General features: G+C 39.5%; 1 protein-coding gene across 4 annotated transcripts in view; it reads right to left on the bottom strand.

The window, feature by feature from the left end:
- LOC145967216 (Krueppel-like factor 6) overlaps positions 1-21,973 on the bottom strand; it is a 325,474-nt gene that overhangs the window by 231,741 nt on the left and 71,760 nt on the right. Inside the window, exons 1-2 of one of the 4 annotated variants that reach the window (XM_083091874.1) lie at positions 10,904-10,939; positions 10,798-10,836 (exon numbers count right to left, since the gene is read on the bottom strand). The exons of 2 other annotated variants lie outside the window; for them this stretch is intronic. In XM_083091874.1, the coding sequence (XP_082948000.1) occupies positions 10,798-10,836; positions 10,904-10,912 (48 nt within the window). In that variant the 5' untranslated portion in view covers positions 10,913-10,939. Of the gene's footprint in view, positions 1-10,797; positions 10,956-21,973 lie in introns of those variants that run through there. One more of the 4 variants, XM_083091876.1, reaches the window with a different exon arrangement.

Genomic DNA, 21,973 nt, shown 5'->3' with positions numbered 1-21,973 from the left:
TTTCTCCCCTAAACCGTGCCGTAGAAAAACGCTATTGTACGCCTTGCCCTTTCTTTTTTCATATTGTATGAAAAGCGCGAAAATCGATGGGCCACAAATCACTCGGAAGTGGCCGTGTAGAAATTACCGGTGAACGCCAGTCGATCGGCCAAAGTGGACAGCCGAAAAGCGGAAATTGGAGCAGAAAGTCGGTGTAACCGTTTCTCGCGGCCTGCGTTTTCATACGGACGGGAATCAAACGAAATTCCCGGCCGGTAGCGACGGCAGCGGGATACGCGAGGGTGGACTCTCCATGATTTATGTCCGCGGGGGTGCTGATACAATGGGAGAATAATGAAGTTGGGCTACCATCGCCGCCGCTCTGTCCGACTGGTCCCGACGGCTTAGGTTGGCAAATTAGACAGAGAATATGGGGCGAGAGATTGTCCAACTGCCTGCGAGAGAGAGGTGGTTGGGAAGGGCAAGGGAGGGAGGGATCGAAGCGGGTTTGTCGGAGGGTCGGGAACGCTCACCGAAGGCACAGAAACAAGGGGCTTCCGCGTCGCGATTACACCAAAGGGATCCATATTGTGAATGTCCGAGTGACTGACTGGATTGCCCACCCCTCGTGCCCTTCCCTCCCCCTGTTGCTTTTCTCACCCTGTTTTCTCTCCAACGGAAGACCCCCGTGCGCCTCTCCACCGCTCGTCCAATGGCGCGTCGACAGATATTCCTGTGAAATCCGTGGAAGCCGTTCGTGAATGCGAGCGTTAAAACGAAACGGATAATGGCGACGGTCGAGAAATTTGAGCACGTGTTGAATATGGAGCATGAATATTAAAGTTACTCGGTATGGAATTCACGTATCTCGGATTAATACATTTTTTAAACAAATCTCGCACGAAGATAAGAAATTAAAATGTTACAATATTATTAAAGTCAAAAATTAAATCAGCTGATCGTTAGATTTGCGAATTATTAAATGTGAATATTAAACGATTTAAGATATCATAGAAAAAATTCACGAAGCTTTATCTAATCACAAGTTGACAAGTCGTATAAATATATTGCGAAATGTAATTCTATTATATCAAAGAGTTTCATTGAGCCACAAAGAAAACATAAATCCATAATATTCCATCCGATCTTCGAAAGAATAAGTATAATTCAAATTCAAAAAGTTACTTTAAAAAACTATATAGCTTAAAAAAGAAATTGCAGTTTTCAAAAATAAAGAATCTTTTTAATAAAAAAAAACTGATAAGAATATTTGTTTATAATTAAATACGTATCATACGCAAGGCGCAAAATAGAAAGCAGATGTAAATGAGAATATCAGTCCTCTCGGATACGAAAAGTCAACGTGGATACACTCGCGTTTACGCCAATGCGTTCTCGCCATCAGTCCCCCTCGAGTGTTCGATTTTTCGCTCTTACTACCGGTCGGGATTGACTCCTGCCACTTCCTTTCTTTATGCTCCGCTAACAATGACGCACCTGTCAAACGCAGCCGAGGTGCACCTGCCAGAACGGCGCCGAATCCTCCCGAGAGCGCGTGCCCGTCGCCGTTTAATTCCGGAGAAGGGATGCCGCGCGTTTGTATCGATGATGCGACGCGATTTGCAAAGACGGCCTTGCATTAATCGCGCCGTTTAACGTCGAATTAAACTTCGCACGTCGTCGATAATCTGATGCGCGCGTTTATCACGCATTTCGTAGTAATTAGATCAAAGTGCGTAACAAAAATTATTATTGTCCAACGCGAACATAAACACTTGTAATATATGATAATGATGAGATAATTTTAAATATATAGATGTGATCAAAGTTTTATACGTTTTATACTCGAGATTTACTAAACAAACAAAAATAAACTTTTATTTTGTCTTTCACGTTATTTTCTATGAAATCAAATATAAAGATCGCATCAATGAGTTAAGATTTATATTATTAACGAAATATTTAGATTGAATAATTTGATTTATACATTTTATAAAATTATATTTCAATCTTATATTTTTTTATATATTTATAATGGAGAAATATTTTTGTATTTATAAAAATTATTAACTTTATTTATAATTAATATTATAACATTATAATGTAAGGAAATTAATGTACATCTTTATTATCGATATCATTAGTATTTATTTTATTAATCCGAGGCAGAAAGAAAAGACGCGCTCACATTTTATAATAAATTTTCCCTTTTTTGCCTCGCATCTTTGCAGGCACAAGGATGGTTTCGATCGCGGCGTTATAAAGATTTACAAAGATCTGGCAAACGAGCGGATAAGGTTGTCAAAAGACTGAGAGAAGTGCGCGACATCAAGAGAGAAAACTTTTGATAGGTGAACGCGACAAAAAACGTGAGCTGCAGAAAAAGCGAGGCCCTCGTCAGTTAAAAAGAAAAGGGGAAAAAAAAATTTTCCTTAACGAACGCGATGAAAATGCTCGGCGTCGTCGTCGCATCGCGGCATGTTTGACATTGTTTATCGGGGGATTTTTACACTCCCTTATTTCATCGAGAGTTTAGCCTCTCTTGGAACAACGAGAAGACGGTAAAAGCTCTTGTAAAGTTGTTCCGTTATCGAAATCGATTGTTGAATCGAAAGCTTATTGGTATAGCTCTTGGCAAGATTCGCGATGACGGCGATGAAAATTTGACGAACGGTATGACATCGATCCAAGCATCCACCGCATGTTTAAAGGTAAGTGGATCGCTTGATGCAAAGAAATATACCGATATTCATATAGACTATATATTTCAAGTTTCCTATTTCTTTCATTCACAGATTCGACCAATTTAGAGAATTAATTCTTCCTTGAAACATAATAACATAAATTTAATTAAAAGCCATTTTAACATCGAAACAAATGATACTGACATATGTATGTATAATAACGATGTAAATTAATATTTTTATATCGTACATTAACCATAAATAAAATTAATAATTTTTAGGAATACAGGATGATCTATTTTAAATATATTAAAAATATAATATTAAAATATACTTGTACAAAATGCACAAATCATAAGCTCACAATCTGAATAATATATATAAATGTCAATGCACCGATTTGGATACAATCTTTGCATTTGATTCCATAAAAATGATATAAAGAACAGAATAAAAATCAAAGTTGTTTATCTAGTATATCATTTTGTGAAGTTTATATCAGCAAAGTGCACTTGTTTAATTAAAATAAAAATTTTTAATATATACTAATAGGCCATCCCTCTCCCTCTTTCCTGAAATCCATGGATAGAAAAATGAAAAAGCGAACTGTCATCGTTGGAGACCACGCGCGACATAATCCAGCAGAACTTCGACTCGGAAAGTGCATCGATCATCCCACGCGATTGAAATAGAAAACTTTCCCCCCCGGTCGCGATTCCGCGAAGCGTGTATACCTCATCAAGTATACATTTGGAAGCCTCTCTGTCGCCGCCAGTGGCTCGCATCGCGGTCTTCCGTTCTACGATTTCAAATCTTCGCCCTTATCTCGCTCAGATTACGCGAACAACGAAGAGGAAGCGTGTACGCGCTTTGCGAGAATTACAATTTTACGAGCATTTATATTTCTCGCTCCTTTCCTCTCTCTCTCTCTCTCTCTCTCTCTCTCTCTCTCTCTCTCTCTCTCTCGGAACTAAAATACTCATCCGATTAAGAGACTTTACGATCCCGCGGCATCTCGGTAGGAGAAAACTAATTCGGATTCCGGCAGACGAGTCTCTTGGAGGCTAGTGGTTCACCGTCGCTAAATCCGACGTACGTTCAGCCAGAATAGAGTTAGCGTAGAAATAGAGAGAGAGAGAGAGATAAAACGACCGTGACCTTGGAAGCACCGTAGAATGAACGCGCGGGAGAAACCGAGTATCTCACGTGAGTCGAAAAATACGGAAATATCGATCGCGCAGCTCCCTCAGCGACAAGATTCCCTTTATTCCGTTCGTGCTCCGTTCGATTACGGGCCTTTACGGATCCGGGGGTATCGATGGTATCGCGAGGCTTTATGGGCAAGCGTGTAGCGGCAGCCAGCGGTCGCCCGCATCGAGCTGCCATCCCCGGTGTGGTTCCGTGTTTTTTCGAATAAAACGGAAAATGTTTTTCCGCGCGACGAGGCAAACGTTGTACCGTGTACCTTCCGTGGCGGCGCCATGGATGAGCGTACGTATTAAAGATAAATATTCTTGGCTGCCGGCAGTACCAGGCGTGGCTTTCGTTCGCCCAGTGGGAAGCAATTTAATGGAATACACGATCGAGGAAGTTCGACAAGGAACGCGCAGCGAGCCGCTCTCGATAAGCCGGTTAGAAACGCGAAGAATCCCTTAGTATAGTTAGCATAGTTTAGCGAACTTAGAATTACCGTAGAGACGTGCGTCAATGAAGCGCTCAAATATAACGGGACAACTTTCTCGGCTCTATACGTGTCTCTTATGAGCATTAATTATTCTCATCAGATTGTTGCAATCTACTTATTCATGTGACAATAATTTTGCATAATGCATCCATAGAAAAAAAATGTCATTGGTTAAATCTTCCGCATACGTTCTAAAGTAATATTTAATATAAGAAATTGTTAATTAAGAAATACAAGAAATATAATATAATTTAATATAAGAAATAAATTAAGAAATATAATATAAATTAAGAAATTGTGTAATAAAATTAGATTATTTGATATAAAAATTTGATCCAACTTGTTATAAAATAAAATTACATATATTTAGAGATACTCTTTTGGACCAACTAAATTAAATAATAGCAGATTAAATCTAATCTGATCCCGCCAAGGGAGAATTATTTCCCTTATAAAACAGCGGGATTGGTTAGATCTCGCGCACGATTGTTAAGTGTTAATCCACGTGCACACAAAAATCGTCTCGGCCATGACCGCGAACGATTCTACGTATCCCCTAACCATGATTCGCTCTCCGCGAACCCATTACGGGATCCATTAGAGATCCCCGAAGCTCTCTACCGTCGAATCGTAGAAAAGTTTCGTGGTAACTCAGGTAATTAACGAGGTCGTGGAACTCGTTCATCCCCACGGCCGATATCAAGCTGGGATGGTGGCTGCGCAGATCCGATCTAAATCGATTTCGCCTGTAATAGGGTCCGATGATCATCGAGTTAATTAGCTCAATTGTCGCCGTGGCACTTTTAAGACGATTACGCGTGCCAGGGTCGCATAATGACGATTACGGTTTCTGCTAAGCAAGTACCTTCGATATTTATTTATTCTCGTTAACGAGCACGTAAGTAGGCTTCTTGAGCCAATTGACCGTCAAAATTTTCAATCTGTCGCTGTCTCGTATTCTAATTGCAAATTTTTTAAAGATTTCTCTTGATCAAAAACTTTTGCTTCTTGTTTTCACAAACGAGAGGTATTTAAAATGTCTCAAGATGTTTTTCCCGCACTTTTATTTAGTATCAAGTATCTATAACTAACATGTAACTTGAAAATTTATTCGAGCAAACTCGATTAAAAATAAAAGGAACGATAAGTTTTCAACATCCTTGCATCTTTCAATTCGCGAAAAATGTCAGACTTTAAATTATCCATAATTGATAAACTATTAGCGCTTTGATGTTTTTGTTCGGGGAAGATCAATTCCAAGTTGATCGAAAAACTCGAGCAAAAAGGAAGTTGAGAAAATGCGGAACACCCTGTGCGTTAATATAGTTTGCGAGTAACGATAGATTGAAGGCATGTATATATTATATAAAGGGGGATAAAGAAAAGCGCTCCAGTGTAAAACAGGTTCGATTAGCTAGTAAATATTCGCATAACAAGTACGAACTTTATTACCTTATTAATATTACATGAAACCATCATACCCTTCGGAGAGCGCGGCCGAACGCTGCCGATTTATTGCGATTGCAATGTATACCACCGTATAATCAATAATTCAGTTCTCAAATAAACGTCTAGGTGAATTAGTTGCTATCGTTCGCTTTTCTTGTACCGCAAGAAAACCGCTAAATCATGGGGGATTAGAAGAAGGCAAAAAAGATCCGACGTGTAGCCATTTAATTCGGTCTATCTTACTCATCGTATTCGCAAGCTCTCCTCGATAAACGAATTCGAATTAAATCGCTTCTCGAATGAAATCTTAACTCGCTTTAAATCGCTCCTTTCATCGGGATTAGGTATTGATTCTTTAATCGATTAGGTTGACACACGCTCGTTTCGTTATTTACGAAAATACTCGAGATGTAGTTTACCCGATAATATCTCGTCGCTAAAACGATAAGGTTTTCGAAATGTTCATCGAGAGAAATATGAACCCAGGGTTCACCCGACGAGATTGCCTCTCGACGATCTACACAAACGCGCGAATTATTGTCGCGCACTCTCGTCGTTACATCTCACGAGATAAAGTCATATCAAAGACCGATTTTTCACGTGGTCCTTGACACTTTCTCGAGAGCTCATTTTTCTTGGGCGATTTATCGATACTGTTACACCGATGAGCCCCTTCACCTTCGTCTGACCGACGAACCTGCGACAGCCGAGACTTCATGATACGTTGACGTTAGTTTATAATCTGCCGATAAATCGTGAAACCCCGTGAAATCGCGACCAAGTGCTGCCTAATATCCGCACAATTAATATTGTGTATGTAATACACACTTGCAAACATAATTCATTCCGAAATATATACTTTCTATTCATTTTTGAGACATGTACACTTATTTCTATCTTTCTTATTACATCAAAAATCAAATTTAAGAAATATATATATTAGTAGTATAAGTCAATTATTGCTATTATATAAAAATTATAGATAATATATCTTTTTTTATTAATAACATAACGACAAAAAAAAATGATTGAATCGCGTACATATATATCGTATCAATTCGGTCGCCTCTCACTGTCAATACACATTATTATCTCTTCTGGGACACGGCGTATGTGATAGCCATGAGAAGCGTTTGCAAGCAGAACCACCCGACGACTACACGTACGATCACCGGATATTTGATCCTTCGTCACGGAGGACAGCGCCTTTCGTCGCGGCTTGCCAGGCCACTTAAGTTTCCGCCAGACAGCGTTTACCGAGTTTTACTGCAGTACGAGTGGCAGAGGAAGCCAACTAAAAGTTCCGAGAGCCGTGGAATCGCGACACAGTAATCCTGCGGATAATGCGCGATAAGTCGCCACCGAGGAGGCGGCGTGGGTGGTTGATCGCATCTCGAAGGTCTCGCATCGGTTAGAGAGAAGCTGCCTCTTTTTTACATATTATATAAAAGAATAAGAAAAATATTAATATTATTACGACAATCGCGTTTGTTTATGTAACATATTATTATTTTAATTTTACGTTATATAAGAATTTTATATTTACCATGCTTTATAAGAAACCACATATACGACAACTAATATCCTGAAATAATATCATCGTTCACAGCGTTATGTAATTTTAGCGTTTACCTTATGCAAAATGTTACTGCTTCGCAAACGTTATTAAAGCGGATTAAAGCGAATGTAAAATAAAGAATTATTTGCATAAAGTATAACTCGTAGAGGGATAAAAAATTTGATGACTCGGTAAAAAGCGTTGGCAACTAACAACTGTGCAATTTCGGTAAACCGATGGAAATTACAGGTCGCAATCAATAACTAATATTATATTATCCATGATTTATGTAGAAATCTCTCGCGGGTCGGTGAAATAATGCGGTCGACCAGCCGGTAATCACGATTACGCGGCGACCGGAGAATTACGGTATCGAACGAACGACCAACAATGACGGAAGTTAAAAATGCGTCGGTCCGTTGAAAGGAAATAATTTTTTTTTTCGTTGGACGAGGTTGTTGAACTATCCGCCAGAGAAAGAGACAAGAGTGAGGCGAAAGAGCGAGAGCGGAAACGGGAACGAGAAATCGGATTATTAATAGTTTGGCGATACATCGAGAGTGCTTTGCGCTAGTACTAACAACGGTAGCGATCAATTGCATATGACCTCAAGCTGGCAATACGATCAATCAGATCGCCCAACACGCGCATGTAACGTTTTATCAAACTCGTTTCAAACTGGTTTCAAATCTATATTATATGTATAATAAATGACTTGTATTAAGAATGTGATATTCAATACTCTAGCAAACTTATTAAATTGAAGTTGAGAAAAGATTGGAAAAAATACATACAATATATTCGATTATATTCACAATATTCTATTATAGATATAAATTTTAATGAATTTTTATTATAAAAGAGCTTATATGAAAGGTTAGCAATTAGGAAAAAGATATTAATAATGTTTATATGCATTTCCACTTTATATCATTATAAGTTTGCTCATGTATGTGTGTAAAATTGTTTTTATTTAAATTATTATGTTATTTATATTTTATGTCTCATAAAAACAAAATATAAATTTTTATTAATCAATTATAAATAAGTTTGATAAATTTCATTGTATATATACAGGCACATTATGTACATATAAAATGCACACATACATATACTCTGATCATTTTGAGAAATAACAAGTCAATTTCTCAAACAAAATTCATAAAACAATTTATGATAATGAACTATTCAACTGAAATTTAAATTTTACAAACTGTTAAATTTACAAAAATACATTGCACAAAAAATAAATAGAAAATAAATATTAAAATAAATATGAAACAAACCGGCGCCACGAGCTACATTAAATCACAATTTTAATCTATAAATATATAATATTCCCTTATTCAAAAACAAAAACAATGCGATTACGTTGTTTTGAATATTGCAAATATTTAAAAAAAATGCAGTAATCGCTCGATGAATATACTGACAACGAGTATATAGACCGGAGTACATCGAACCAAGGCACGACCAAGAAGACGAAGTTAACGGTGAGGGCGTCCCGAACCTTTATGAGATTTTCTCCGACGCTTGAAAATTCTCGAGACGACTCTCGACACATTTCCCGGCGCGAGCGGACGCTGGGCGTCGGCGTCGGGTCGACTATTAACGTCAGTCCGGATCCCTTTCCCTCTAGAGCTCGCGCCAGCGGCGAAACCCGAAAGGAAAACCTGCTTACGCTCAATAATAAATCAGGCAGGGAGCTTTGTTCCGCCTGGCGCACTTTCGGAATATCCGACAGCGCGCGATACAAGCCCGATGCGAAGGCACGGACGATGCATCGAACGAGGATACTAGATCAATAATAAATCAGTAAGGTCCGCGAAACTGCCTTACACACAGTCGTCCGGTTTTTCGACGCGGAAAGCGAGGAACAAACTGCTATTCTTCCTACACTCGACAACTATGACGAATTTTAGATTTTCTCTTACCGAAATACAGTGCGAGGCGAAATAAAATTGCACTTGTTAAAAATGAAGGAGTATAACATGCTCGACGAAAATTACTTGAAAAATCAGATCGATAGCATACAACTCGAGAGCTTTGTTGCCTTGATTTTGTTCGAGCATGAATGGACACAATTATGTAAGCGTTGATGGAAGAAAATAACTGTTTCTATCCAATAAATACTTATAAATGCATCAAGTGTACACATGGTGGAAATTTCGCTAATAAATCCTTTCAATTAAGATCGCAAACTTTAAATTGCACGGGACGTATCAAGCTAGCTAGTAGAATCGATCAACTTATATAAGCGATTCATCGCTTAATTGGCTTCTAAATTCCTCCTTTCTTCACTACTCTATGCACGTATCAATGTAACGCGAGTTTGGCGGATATTTAGCATCCGAGAAAAAGCTCGTTGACTAGTTTTATTTCTTTCCGTTGCACTTAGGTATTGAATTATCAATAGTTTGAAGCATCGATCATTGGCCTTCGTCTTTTACTCTCACCTTTTCTTCTCATCATTTTTAGTCTGTCAGCTCGACCAACACGCGGTTGCGAAACAAGTTATATATAATCAAAGTGAAAACAACCAAAGTGAAGATAAATTTTGTCCACCACATATGCAATATATTATACATATAGTCATAGGAATTATAGGATGTGCTTTTATAAAACACGATCGATTAATCATCTGAAAATATCTGTAAATGTCGTGTCATTAAAGGAAGTTTTATTTTAGAAGATTTCCATCATACCGTGTTTTCTATTTACAATTAAGGTTACATTAAGCATGCGCAGTTCTGATGATTACGATTCAAACGTTTGCGTTCCGGCTTTGGAATTTTTGTCGTTATTATTATTGGAATAATGCACGTGTAATCGCACATATCGCTCTTAATCGATACCGGCTCGAGAATTTGTATTCTCGTCGATTTTGTATATTTCATGTAATGCCTCTCGTAACGAGAGCGATGGTAATAAGCGGTTGAAAGCTAAACGCGCTTCCCGGAAAAAATCGGATTAGCGGATTCGCGAAGCTGCGTACAGTTAATAATGCCCAATTGTTTGCGGCACTTAATAGCATATTTGTGCTTTATTCATTGACATCTTTTCGAAATATCAGCAGTGATACTCAAATATTCATGCATCGCATAAAATAGTATCACGATTTGTAGTCTGATCCACATAATAATAATATTTGGCAAGCGAAAAACGCGAATATCGAGTCAATTCCAATACGGGTTAACCGACAATAATCATGTTGAGACCGGTAAGATCAATATTTATTTTCAATATTCCTATTTATATTTCTATTTTCAATCATTTAAGACTGAACATTGCAAAATAATTTTTCATGAAAACGAAAACGTTAGCATCAACGATCAAATCAATCTCTTAATATTGAAATGTATTTGATCATTGAAGTATATAATATTAATTCGATTACAACTCCGTAAATTTCTTATTAATCGCTTAATTCGCGCGTCAATTACCTGAGAAATGCATTTCCGCCGAGAAGAAAGTCGACAGATCTGATGAGAAGGAAGCGACGTCACGTGAAGATCGAGATATAATAATTTTCACGTTCCTTCGTTTTACCTTTCCCATAACGCGTTCAAGTTCCGAGCTTCTTCTTCGTTCCTTCTCCGGCCGGCAAACCAGACGCTCGATCGATCAACCCCCCCTCCCCCCTCCCCCTCCGTCGAGCACGCTGTCAATTAGTCGGGCTTACCTGCAATCAAAAAAGACGAAGGAAATTAGATGTAATTACTGGTGTCGAGAATTGCGCGTTTAATAGCGAAAATAGCTAACCGCTATCGCTCTCGTATCGCTCCGGTTTGCCGCTTCGCTGTCGATGCGACGCGTCCGCCATTCAACGCGGGGGTGACAATCTCCCTCGCGAACGCGCGTCCGAAATTTCGCGCGTATCGCGCTGAAAGTGAATAACTCGCAATTAAACGGCTGACGGAAAAGCGCGGCTTTGTCGCAATTAATACTATTAATTAAAATCGCCGCGCGATCATCGCGACGAGGGAGCGGCGGGGGCGGCGGGAGGGGGGAGACGCTCACGGGAGAGCGAGGCGTGTCGGTTCTGAATATCAAATAATTCCCATTAACGAGCTCTCTTACGGAGCGACGCTCGCGCGATTCGCAGGCACGCGAGTGACGACTATTAAGCCGTGCTTTTTTAATGAGCGCACTTTCCACGAGGGAGGGTTTCTTGTCGCATCGGATTAATAGCCGTCGGCCACTTTACGCTCGTCGAGTGCAATTCGCTTTGCGCGAAGCGTGGACCGCCGTTTGCGGCTTTTCTCGTTTATGGAGGGACTTACTTTGAATTTGTCGGAGATCGCCGCTATTGCGAATACACACGTGGAAAGAGAGAGAGAGAGAGAGAGTAGCAGAAAATGAAACGTCGTGTATCGTATACCGATTGCTCTCGCGCAAATTAGGGTTCCTTCCAAGTCTCTTCCATTTATTTTTCTCGCGTGGGTTTTGCACAAATGTCAAAACTCCGCGAAAACGCATGGCATATTTTTTGTCATTTCAAACGTGTCTGTATATTTTTTTCTCTCTCCTCGCTGTAACGCGTGCATGTACGGTTCGCTCAATAACTCGAGCTTCGCAAACTGATAATGTATATCGGCGTAACATTACTTGATTGCAGCGAGAAATATTTGCAGATAAACGAATCGATAAGATCGCTAGCGAGTTACGTTGCGAAGATAATGAAGAAACATGTAACTCGATGAAGATGCCAAGAAATATATAATGTCGCGAAAAAATTCCGTCGAGTTTTTTAGGCTTTTTGAAGATAATAAAAAGAATTTTATTTAACAAACATATACATTTATCATCGCAATCATATTTAAAGTATCGGCTAGTTTTTCTTAAAGAATTTTTTCTAAAATTTTTTCTTATAGAGTAGAATAATTTTTTGTTTATATAACAATAATAATATTTATATTGCAGAATTCAAATTAAATAAACGTTACATAACAGTTGATTTAAAAAATAATAATAAAATGCAAATATTAAATTACTCCAATAACCATAGTTATGCATACACAAATACGGAATGCACGTATACAAATGCCAAAGAAGCATAACAGGTTTGTGCCTAAAGTTCTGCGACACCAGATACAATCGCGTACGTCGTACGTGGACTCGCTTATCTGCGTCGCGCCTCAATTCGAGATACAAGAGGGTAAAGTTTGTTCGCCGTACACACGGTTATCTTTCCCCTTCCCCTCCCCTCCCTCCTCCATCCCCTCTCTTCTTCCGGTGCCGGTCGATTTCGTAATCGACGTAACGATTCTCCGTAGAAAGAGAAAAGCGTACTGGAGTATCGTCGAGCAGAAGAACCGCAACCCCCGCTCGCTTTTCATCGTCGCTCTTATCTTTGCGAAACTTTGGCGATGAGGCGCCGATTGCGCCGAGATTTATTTACGTCCGCGTCACGTCGCGCGCTCGCCCCCGCGCGGAAGCTCGGCTTATCGGAGATGAAGCGCGCGCGTCCAAATTGCAATTAAAACTTTCCGTTTCTATTCGCGCACACGGAGAGATGCGAGATACAGGCCGGCGCGAGAAGGCGAATTATTCGGAGGTAGGGACGAATTTTGGGGGAGTAAATTTTGGTGACCAGAGGAAATGTACGGAAGAATCTCTCCGATTTATTCTTTCAACCAACTTGGTATCATTTCACTCGCGAGTAACATATGATCTTAAAATGGCGATTATTCTAGGATGCGAGCCAAATGTAGGTGAAAAGAATGAACCGCAGAAAAATACATCAAAATATTTTGAAATGCCGTTTATATATATTGTTATGTATCGTAAATGTTTTGCATTTCAGGAACACGCTCTTCCATTTAACTTAAATGATTTTTAGAAATTTATTTTCAATATAACTGTTAAAAAAAAATATCGAATAAAAATTTAATTTATTTTTCAATAATTAATTTTATTTTTACTTTTATCTTATTGTATTTTTTAATTTATTTTATTTTATTTAATTTCCTTGAAAAATGATATTTTTGTTGAGAAAAAAATTACAAGTTAAATAAAATTATATTTATATAAGAATATTTCCTACAATTACTATTATAAAAAGAATTACAAGGAGAAAGTATCTATTTAGGATTATAATACGGACATTTATAGAACATTAAACAAAACGACTTTGCAAAAAATTGGTAATAGATTTTCCCTTGAAAAGTTACGTTACTAAAACTGTCTTTACCAAAAGTGATCGATGTAGCGAGTACGTTTCGCAATGAAGATAATGAATACGTGCCACGTACGCCGATCGATCTTGGCGGTCGATATATAACTGTGACACACTCGCGTCTTTGAAGGCCTGGATGGCAAGAGAGAGAACGTACGAGTGATTCACGTACCGATATATCGTGAAAGATAATCCAAAGCGAGCTGGAAGCTTCTAATATCGAGTTCTCGTTTCACCGTCTTCCGATAATGCGTTGCTAAATGACGCGTTGTATAAATAGACGTTTGCCATGAAATCGACTTTCTAGGAATCTTTATGCGAGACACACACATTCGAGTATACTTCCCCAATAAAATCGAGAGCGAAGACTAAACTGAAGAATTGCAAGGCAACATGAAAATGGACGATAAGGCGGCCTTAACTTTTCATTCTCCACCGTCGGGCCGTTCCCAATTTTAACTGCGTCGAAGAGTCGTTTCGTCTTCCGTCCTTTTCAACTTGGCGTAAATCCCCCTTCTGCCCATCGTTCCTGAAAAATGTTGGGGTATAACCATCCTATATCACGATCGCCAAGGACATTCAGTACTCCGTAACCGATAAATACGACGTCCAATTCCCCACCATTCTTCGCACATTGGGGAAGCTTCTTCGAGGCGACCGTCGACAAAAGCTTCCGAGAGACCCTACACACGACGTGTTCGCCGATTTCGCGCAAGGTTTAAACTCCAGGGATTAACCGAGAAGTTAAACGGGCGAGGGTGAGAAATGGTGCGAAAGGAGGGGAAGAAAGGTCGAGGTATGACGAACCATGGAAGAGCGGGAAAAAAACGAGAAGCGACAGCAAACGAAGAAATATGGCGGAATAAAAGTCGATTCGCCTTCTCGCACGAAGGGCGAAGAATTTATCGCTAATACAGCGGAGCAACCTCTATTAGAACGTCCCTTTAGATAGCAATTACTTTCGATTTTCGCGAACCACTTTTTTTCGTAACTGAAATTCTAGCGCGTCGTCGGTCAAAAAATTCTCTTAATCCCTGCAAAATACGAATAAATAATAAAAAATGAATTAATGTAAGAGATTAATGCAAAATCTATTATTCTAAATAATAAGTTTTATATAATAATAGTATATGGATATTTAAATACGCTTCACAAAGTATACGATACTTGTTGAAGCGCTCGCCATTTTCGCAAATTGTCGAACGTTTATCGCATTAATAGCACTTTAACCGTCCGGCGAATCGTCAAAGTTCGCGAACGTTGAAAATTCCGCGCCATCATTTCGCGAGCATAACTGCAAAACGGAGAGAAAGCGAGTCACGCGCGCATTCGAGAGACATTTTCCGCCTGCTCCGGAGTTTCAGACCTAAATGTTTTGGATTACCGTAAAATAGCAAAGACGGAGACGCTAAGAGAAACGAAAGAAGCACGAGGGGAGGCAGCCGGGGAAGCTTCCTCTCGCGCGTCTCAATTCGTCGTGGACGATGCGCGTGGAGGAGCAGAAACGAAGAACAACAACAAACGGAGCGATATAGGCGGCTGAGAGAAACCGGGGAAAGAACGGTAGGACGACGAGGGGGAGGGCCGGGAGGGGGAGCAAAATGAGAGACGGGAGTAAAAACCGGTTCCCTTCTGTAAGTGGAACGTGGGGTATGGTCGATATAAAAGCGAACGAGGAATATCTTGGAGCCGCAGGATTGCGCCACGGAACGTTACGCCGACGAATAAACGAGGCGCGCGCAAGAGACGCAAATAATTATTTATTCGCCTCTCGGAAAACGACTGTGCCATCCTTCCTTTTTACTTCCGCCCTTTTAGCGAAAGAGCCGCGCAAAGAGCCTGCGAGATGATACGAAAATTAAATCGAGGAGCGGACAAACGAAAAGGCACGGTCGGCTCTGTGATGTACAGGTCGACCAGGTTCCGGTATTAAACGTCGCGCTTAACGCAGTCGACCAGCCAGTTCTATCGAGCTGTAAAACGGTGGGAGCCAAGACAATAAAGGAGATGAACTTGATATCTTGCCTATGGTAACGAGAGCGAACGATGTCATTACGTGACTCGGAGATAAAAGGACGAGTTTGCGCCGAGTTATTCGTTCGTGTAACATCTTCGTTTCCTTTCGAGAGTATGATATTGGCCGGGCTCTTACGCTAAGATATCGAACTTATTACCGCGAATGTCGCGCGATTTTCGGGACGAGCGAGCTAAAAAAATGAGTCGCGAAGGGGGAGGAGATGCGACAGCAGAGGCCCATTCTCGTATAATGCTGTTAATGGCATTGCAGGCGCGACATCAAAAGGACCACCTCTTTCGATGCCTACAGCAGTGCGATGACGGCGATGCAACCGCATGGCTCTTTCGCGACATTACGACACGGCCGCGCGATTAATTATGGGTCGACCCTTGCGAGCGATGTAGTTTCTCCCCAAATGCATCGCAATCCTGAATAATGCAGTCCGGTAAATAAAATAATCGAGTAGCGTAAAATTAAAAACAAGAGAACAGAGATCAATATGTTACATAAGAAATCCTTAGAAAGACCGATATACTTCAAGTTTTAATCATTTAAAATCCATCTTTCGAAAAAATATTACAAGATTATATTAAATGGAGAAAAAAGTGTTTCTTTTTTAAAATTTTACTCGTCCTTTAAATATCGAGATATAAATATCAAAGGCTATGCTAATGATGTTTCTTAAAATTTTTTCTAAAGGAAAAAAAAATTGATAGATCACAGTTATTAATATATTACTAGCATGAACTCATCATCTATCACATTCCGCATTCTTACGAAACTCATCGGCAATTCAATCGATGATCGAATCAGCTCATCTTAACGAACGGGAAGAATGATTATCGAGGCTAGAGGTGACTCGCAGCGTACGAGCCCTGCGCACGTGTATGTGTATTTACACGAGGGCGAAAAGATCCCTTCGCGAAGTTTCACTGGAGCGACGACTCGCGATCAGATAGTCGATATCAAAGGGTCTCGTGCCTTTCCCGCATTATTGCACAAAGTACAGGCGTGCAACGGGGACGGTGAAGTAGCGTATAGTTGGAGACGCGACATCGAGCGTACCAGCAACCGGTGTGTCCTTATTTACGAGACTCTCACGTAGCGCTGTGTACTCTATTGGCTCTATGCCTTCCGTGTGACGGGGGTCGTCGACACGTGGAAGCTACTGTGAAACGAATGTCGGTCATACGCTCGCGCTCGAACGTAGACTCCAAGATCGAGCCCGACACTTGTACCAATAAAAAAAAAATAATAATTGATGCGAGCGAAATGGGACGCTTGGCATCGCACAATGAAACTGGGAGTACGATCGATGATAAGCGAGCTGCCGCCGCGTAACGTTGCAAACATCGATCACGTGGTCGCATGGATGAAAAGCTTTCGCTGTGAAATGCCGATAGAATCGCTCACTGCGCTCATGCATACGAGTCCTTCGAATAACAATCGTAACCTACCAACCTATTTCTAGCGATTTCTAACGCATTCTTCGCATACTAATTACTCGATCATGCAAATGGTCAATTGTATTGGTGCAGCGGATCGCCAACGACAACACAAGGTAACGCGGTGTAATAACTGCACTGAGTTTCGATTCCGGAAAGTTTTTTCTAGGACTAATACACACACGTACACGTGAGTGGGTTATAAATGAATGCGATCGCGAGGGAGGGAGAGAGAGAGAGAGAGAGAGAGAGAGAGAGAGAGAGAGAAAAAGAGAAAGAGAGAGGTAATTGAGCTCACAAAAGCTTTTTCCCTGCAAAAGCTTGACGGTTTATTTTTGTAATTGCTCCTTCGTGATTACAGAGAATATTGCTACCCTTGATAAATCCAAGCGGTGGCACGTGTAACCTTCTGCTCCATAATTCCGCCAACCGCGATCTCGATAATGAAGAAATTGCGAGTTCCGCGCTCCAAGTCACGTGGCCGGCATGGTCGATATCAAAGACCCTCGACGGCTTTCTTGCATTACTGCGCAAAGTGCAGGCGCTACGGTAGTGCTTTCAGAACGTATTACAACACCATCTTGTTGCACGATTAATTACGCGCTCGACGGAAGGGAGATGAAAAGGGATAGCGAGAAGAGAGAGGAGAGCAAAAGGGTTTGAAAGTGGGTGAGTGAGAACCTCTGCCGGCATCATGAGAATATATACGGGCATGTGAATATGTAGGTAGATAGGTAGAGGTATCTACTTTCGCCGTATATAGGAAGAGACTGGGAAAACGAGTATGATACTTGCGTTACGATCTGCTCGTTTCGCCATCGCTCTTGATGCTGCTTGATTTTGTTTGATGTTCAACGACGTTTCGAAACAGGTGCCATGATCGTTCACCTTTGTGATAACCGACACGCGGAAGAAAATAATTCTAGCTCGAGGTATCGACTGCAAATTGTGCAATTTTATCAATCTAATATTGAATAAAAAATCGATTTATTTTTCATTATCTCAAACTGTATTAATGAAAAAATATGTGAGATAATATAACATGGATAAATTAAATAGCGCATCAAAAATTGATCTTTTATTAAAAATTACATCTATTTCAATCTATAACACAATATAATATACATATATATTTTGCATATTATATTTATAAAATTATTATTTTAATTAAAACAAAAAGATTATAAAAAGTCCTTTATATCATTAAGGGTATTTTTTATGCCGGTAGATTAATTTCATAAAATACAATTTAATGTTTAGATATTAACAAAATTATATTTATAATGTTTTCAAGATATAAAAGGTAGAAATTTAATACTACCGGTGTTTCTCTAATCGCTGCAACACTAGCATGACGGCAACGTGTCGATGAATAGATCGAGAAGTTAGCGAATTAGTCGCAACATAACAATTAAAAGCGAGAGAAGGTATGCGGATGCGGAACTGAAGTATCAGCAACATTCCAGCAATCGCTATAAACACGCATAACAATGAACTTTATACAGTTGTTCACCACAGTTGTTCGGTTCCTTCGATTCAGTCGCGCTTCACTGCAGCTTATGTATGCCATACCGTGTAAAGATTCTAGAAATTTAATTAATTCCACAAACTCGCTTGACGTACCATCAAACTAATCTACTTTACAGAAATAAACACGATTTTCTCCGATATGGAAAGCAGCATTAAATGTCAACTGCAATATTTCTCTCCTTTTGCAAGATTAATAAAATATGTTAGCTTTCTTAAAAATATAAACCCAAGTTAAATATTTTTCAGTAAAAATTATTTTAACGTCGAAATTAAGTTACTTTAACTAAATTATAGAAATTTATAAACTTCTTTCTCTTGTAAATATCCTTCTTCTTGACTGCCTTTTTCCAGCCCTTTAAATACGTTGTGAATCAAGAAGAATAAATAAATTTTCAAAAACATTCGCTCTTGCACGAGCGATTTTAATATTATATTCCAATGCTACTTATCATTCGCGTAATTCTAGGATAGAAAATTCAAGTGCGCCCGGCTGTTATCCTCTTCAAAGATGACGCGAAAGTATCTCTACGAGCGGCGTCGGCCAACCGTGTCTTCGGCGCGTGTGTGCATAAAAATAAGAGTCGTCTCTAATAAAGCGCCGTACGTGCAAGCCACGCGACGATAACACTAATTAAATACGAGTCGCAGTGACACCGGGACGAGCCGGCTCGCCTAACGAGGCCAGTAATTACGCGACGGCTTCATCTCGTCTCGAAGTTTCCGCAAAAACCACACCCGCTTCGCCATCCTGGCCCATTATTCTCGGAATAACCGCAAAGTCAAAAGATTCGTAGACGCGCGTGTTTCAGCCATCACAAAGTCCATATGCGTGTATTAAGCTCGACAAAATAGTGACAATCGACAGCTAAGAAATAAAAATCTCTGATTAGGAATTTTTATATTAATTTTATATAAATATTATTAATGTACAATGTATTAAATTGTTAAATTGAAAGAAAAAAATAGGAATACTTAATTTATATATTATTATAAAAAAATATTTAATATTTTAATTTATATATAATTATAAATTTAAGAAAGAAATATCAGATAGAATATTTGATAATGATTGTTAAAATATTTGCTAATTGCAGATTAAATACGTAAAACTGATAATTAGATACTGTCATCATAAATGGCTCAGTATTTACGATATACATTTTATGCGCGTATATTATTAGCGCGCATTAATATGTAACGCGATACTAAATAGTACGAGTTAATATAATATTTATGTAATTCGCTCTGTCATGTTTTATGCGTGTATTAATACTGTTAATGCGCGTGAAAGATGACTCGATCAAACATCGATTAAGGTTGCATTTATATTTTCATCAACAAATGTATAAAAATGTATCAAATTACCTATATTAAAAGTATTTATATTTAAAGTATTTGAAATTTTTGTGCAATATTTCATATTTCTTCACATTTCTTCTAATGTAATTAATTTTGTTTTTAAAATAATACTGACTAAAGTGGCATTTCAAAATAAAGAAATCCGTTAAAAAATGAGAGTATGAAAAAAGAGAAAATGTTATTAAATAAAAAAAAAGTTATGAAAAGTTTAATAACAAATCGAAAAATATTTTGTGAACAAAAAGACGCAAATGTTCGCACGAGCAAAATCGAGCGACAAAAAGCATATTTAATAATTTACCAAAAATGACGATAACGAGCAAAGATTTTTTTCCTTACAAACCTGATAATCCCGTTGCATCGAAACAAGGCTATTCGAGTTTCCTCCCTGCTCTAATCAGCGGAGCCGAAAATCCAATGCACATATGGCAAATTCAGGGAAGCGGCTCGCCGGAGCCATTAGCAAGCTGTACATTTTCATATGCAGCCAGAATTACGGCTGGGATCAGATGGCGGAAATTCGATCAGCGTTAATCCGAAGTGGCTACTCTTCTGCCACGTCTCTGCGAAGGGAAACAGGCTGAGCGACGTAACGCGATCTCCGGGAAATAACTTTCGCGGGGCGAAGCTCCGAGTTCGCCAAGAAAGTTACCCGAGATACATACATGAAATGTTTATACACTCAACAATTTAATATCAAGCGACGTTACAATTTAGCATCATCATTCCGAATCCTTCATTTACCTAGCGATTCAATTTCACGAGAATATCCTCACTAATTGATGCAAACAACCTTAAATAATATCAACTCTTATGACCCCGACTTTCCCAATGTATCGGAAGATGCCTATTGGGCCGTACGTCGGTTAAAAGCGTAAACACATTCGAGGGTATTAGTGAGATGTCTAGTTTTATTAAAGGCAGAAATCTGGGGTCAGATGGCGATAATTTGGCCGGCAATAGTCGCGCAGCCCTGCAAGCAGTCGGCAATCTATGCTCCGTTAACAGATCCGTTGTGGACGAGGGGTGAGCGAGGCGGGAGAAACGGGAGAATAGTTTAGACGCCGAGAGGGCGAGAGAGGCGGGGGAGGAAAAAAGAGCAGGACCGTGCGAGGACCCCGACGCGACGATGTTGGGGGCGATTCACCGCGGGGGAAATGAAAATAAATGATAGCGCCGCCCGTAATTAATTTAACGCGCGAGAACGGACTGCGAGGTTGCTCAAGCGAGCTGCTTTATACGCTCATCGCGTATAAACACACGCACGCACGTGCGTATGTGCGCGTGCGAGCGCGACTGCGTCGCATCCGGCGTTTCTTTCTTATATATGCAAACGAGAGTAGTCTTGACGGGTCTTACAACCTGTCAAGTTGCCGAGTATTTGAAAAAGATGGTATGATAAATGAGGAAACAAAGATAACTTTTTACTTTTGTTAAGCGACGTCCTTATTCCGTTTATCGATTATAATTTAGAATTTATAAGCTTGCGTGAATTCAAATGGAAATAATTATTTACGAGTAATCCGTGTTTTCAATAGCTACTGCCATTTCCATTAAACACGCGCGTTTTAAATTTCTTTTTACGTAAAAACCCGTAACATGTTCTTGTAATTTTACGATATTTCTCGATGTTGCGTAAACGTTTTCTCTGTGAAATATCAAAAGATTAAAACGTCATGGAAGAGTCTACTCATTTATGTAATTATACAAACATGCTTTCAGAAAAATAGATGCGGGTTCAAAGGTTCTCGGACGGTAGACTTAAATAAGAGCGAAATGTAAAAGACACCTCGAGAAGATTCAGATTGCAGTGCAACGTATTCGTATGTACTTTTGGCATGGTGCTCATTAAGGTAGGAACTAAAAGCGCCTTCATTTTCTTTGCGAGACGATGCACAACGTGTTTCTCCTCAAAGTCATCTTCGTATCAAGGATATCCGCGAAGTTTCCACATTCGCTGCCGAAACTCACATCACTCTTCCGAGTTAAAGACCAAAACGTACGCCAGTCATCGGCGATTTCTATAAAAAATGATCGATGTTTCGAAACGTCAGAAAAGCACGTGACAATCATATTTTGACAGCAAGCAC

The sequence above is a fragment of the Camponotus vicinus genome, unplaced genomic scaffold (genome assembly GCF_025532165.1).
Source record: "Camponotus vicinus isolate PSW18456_S1 unplaced genomic scaffold, iyCamVici1.0 SCAF_2, whole genome shotgun sequence".
NCBI classification, from domain to species: Eukaryota; Metazoa; Arthropoda; class Insecta; order Hymenoptera; family Formicidae; genus Camponotus; species Camponotus vicinus.
The sequence above is the reverse complement of the archived record's forward strand: the minus strand, read 5'-3'. Positions and strand labels throughout refer to the sequence as shown.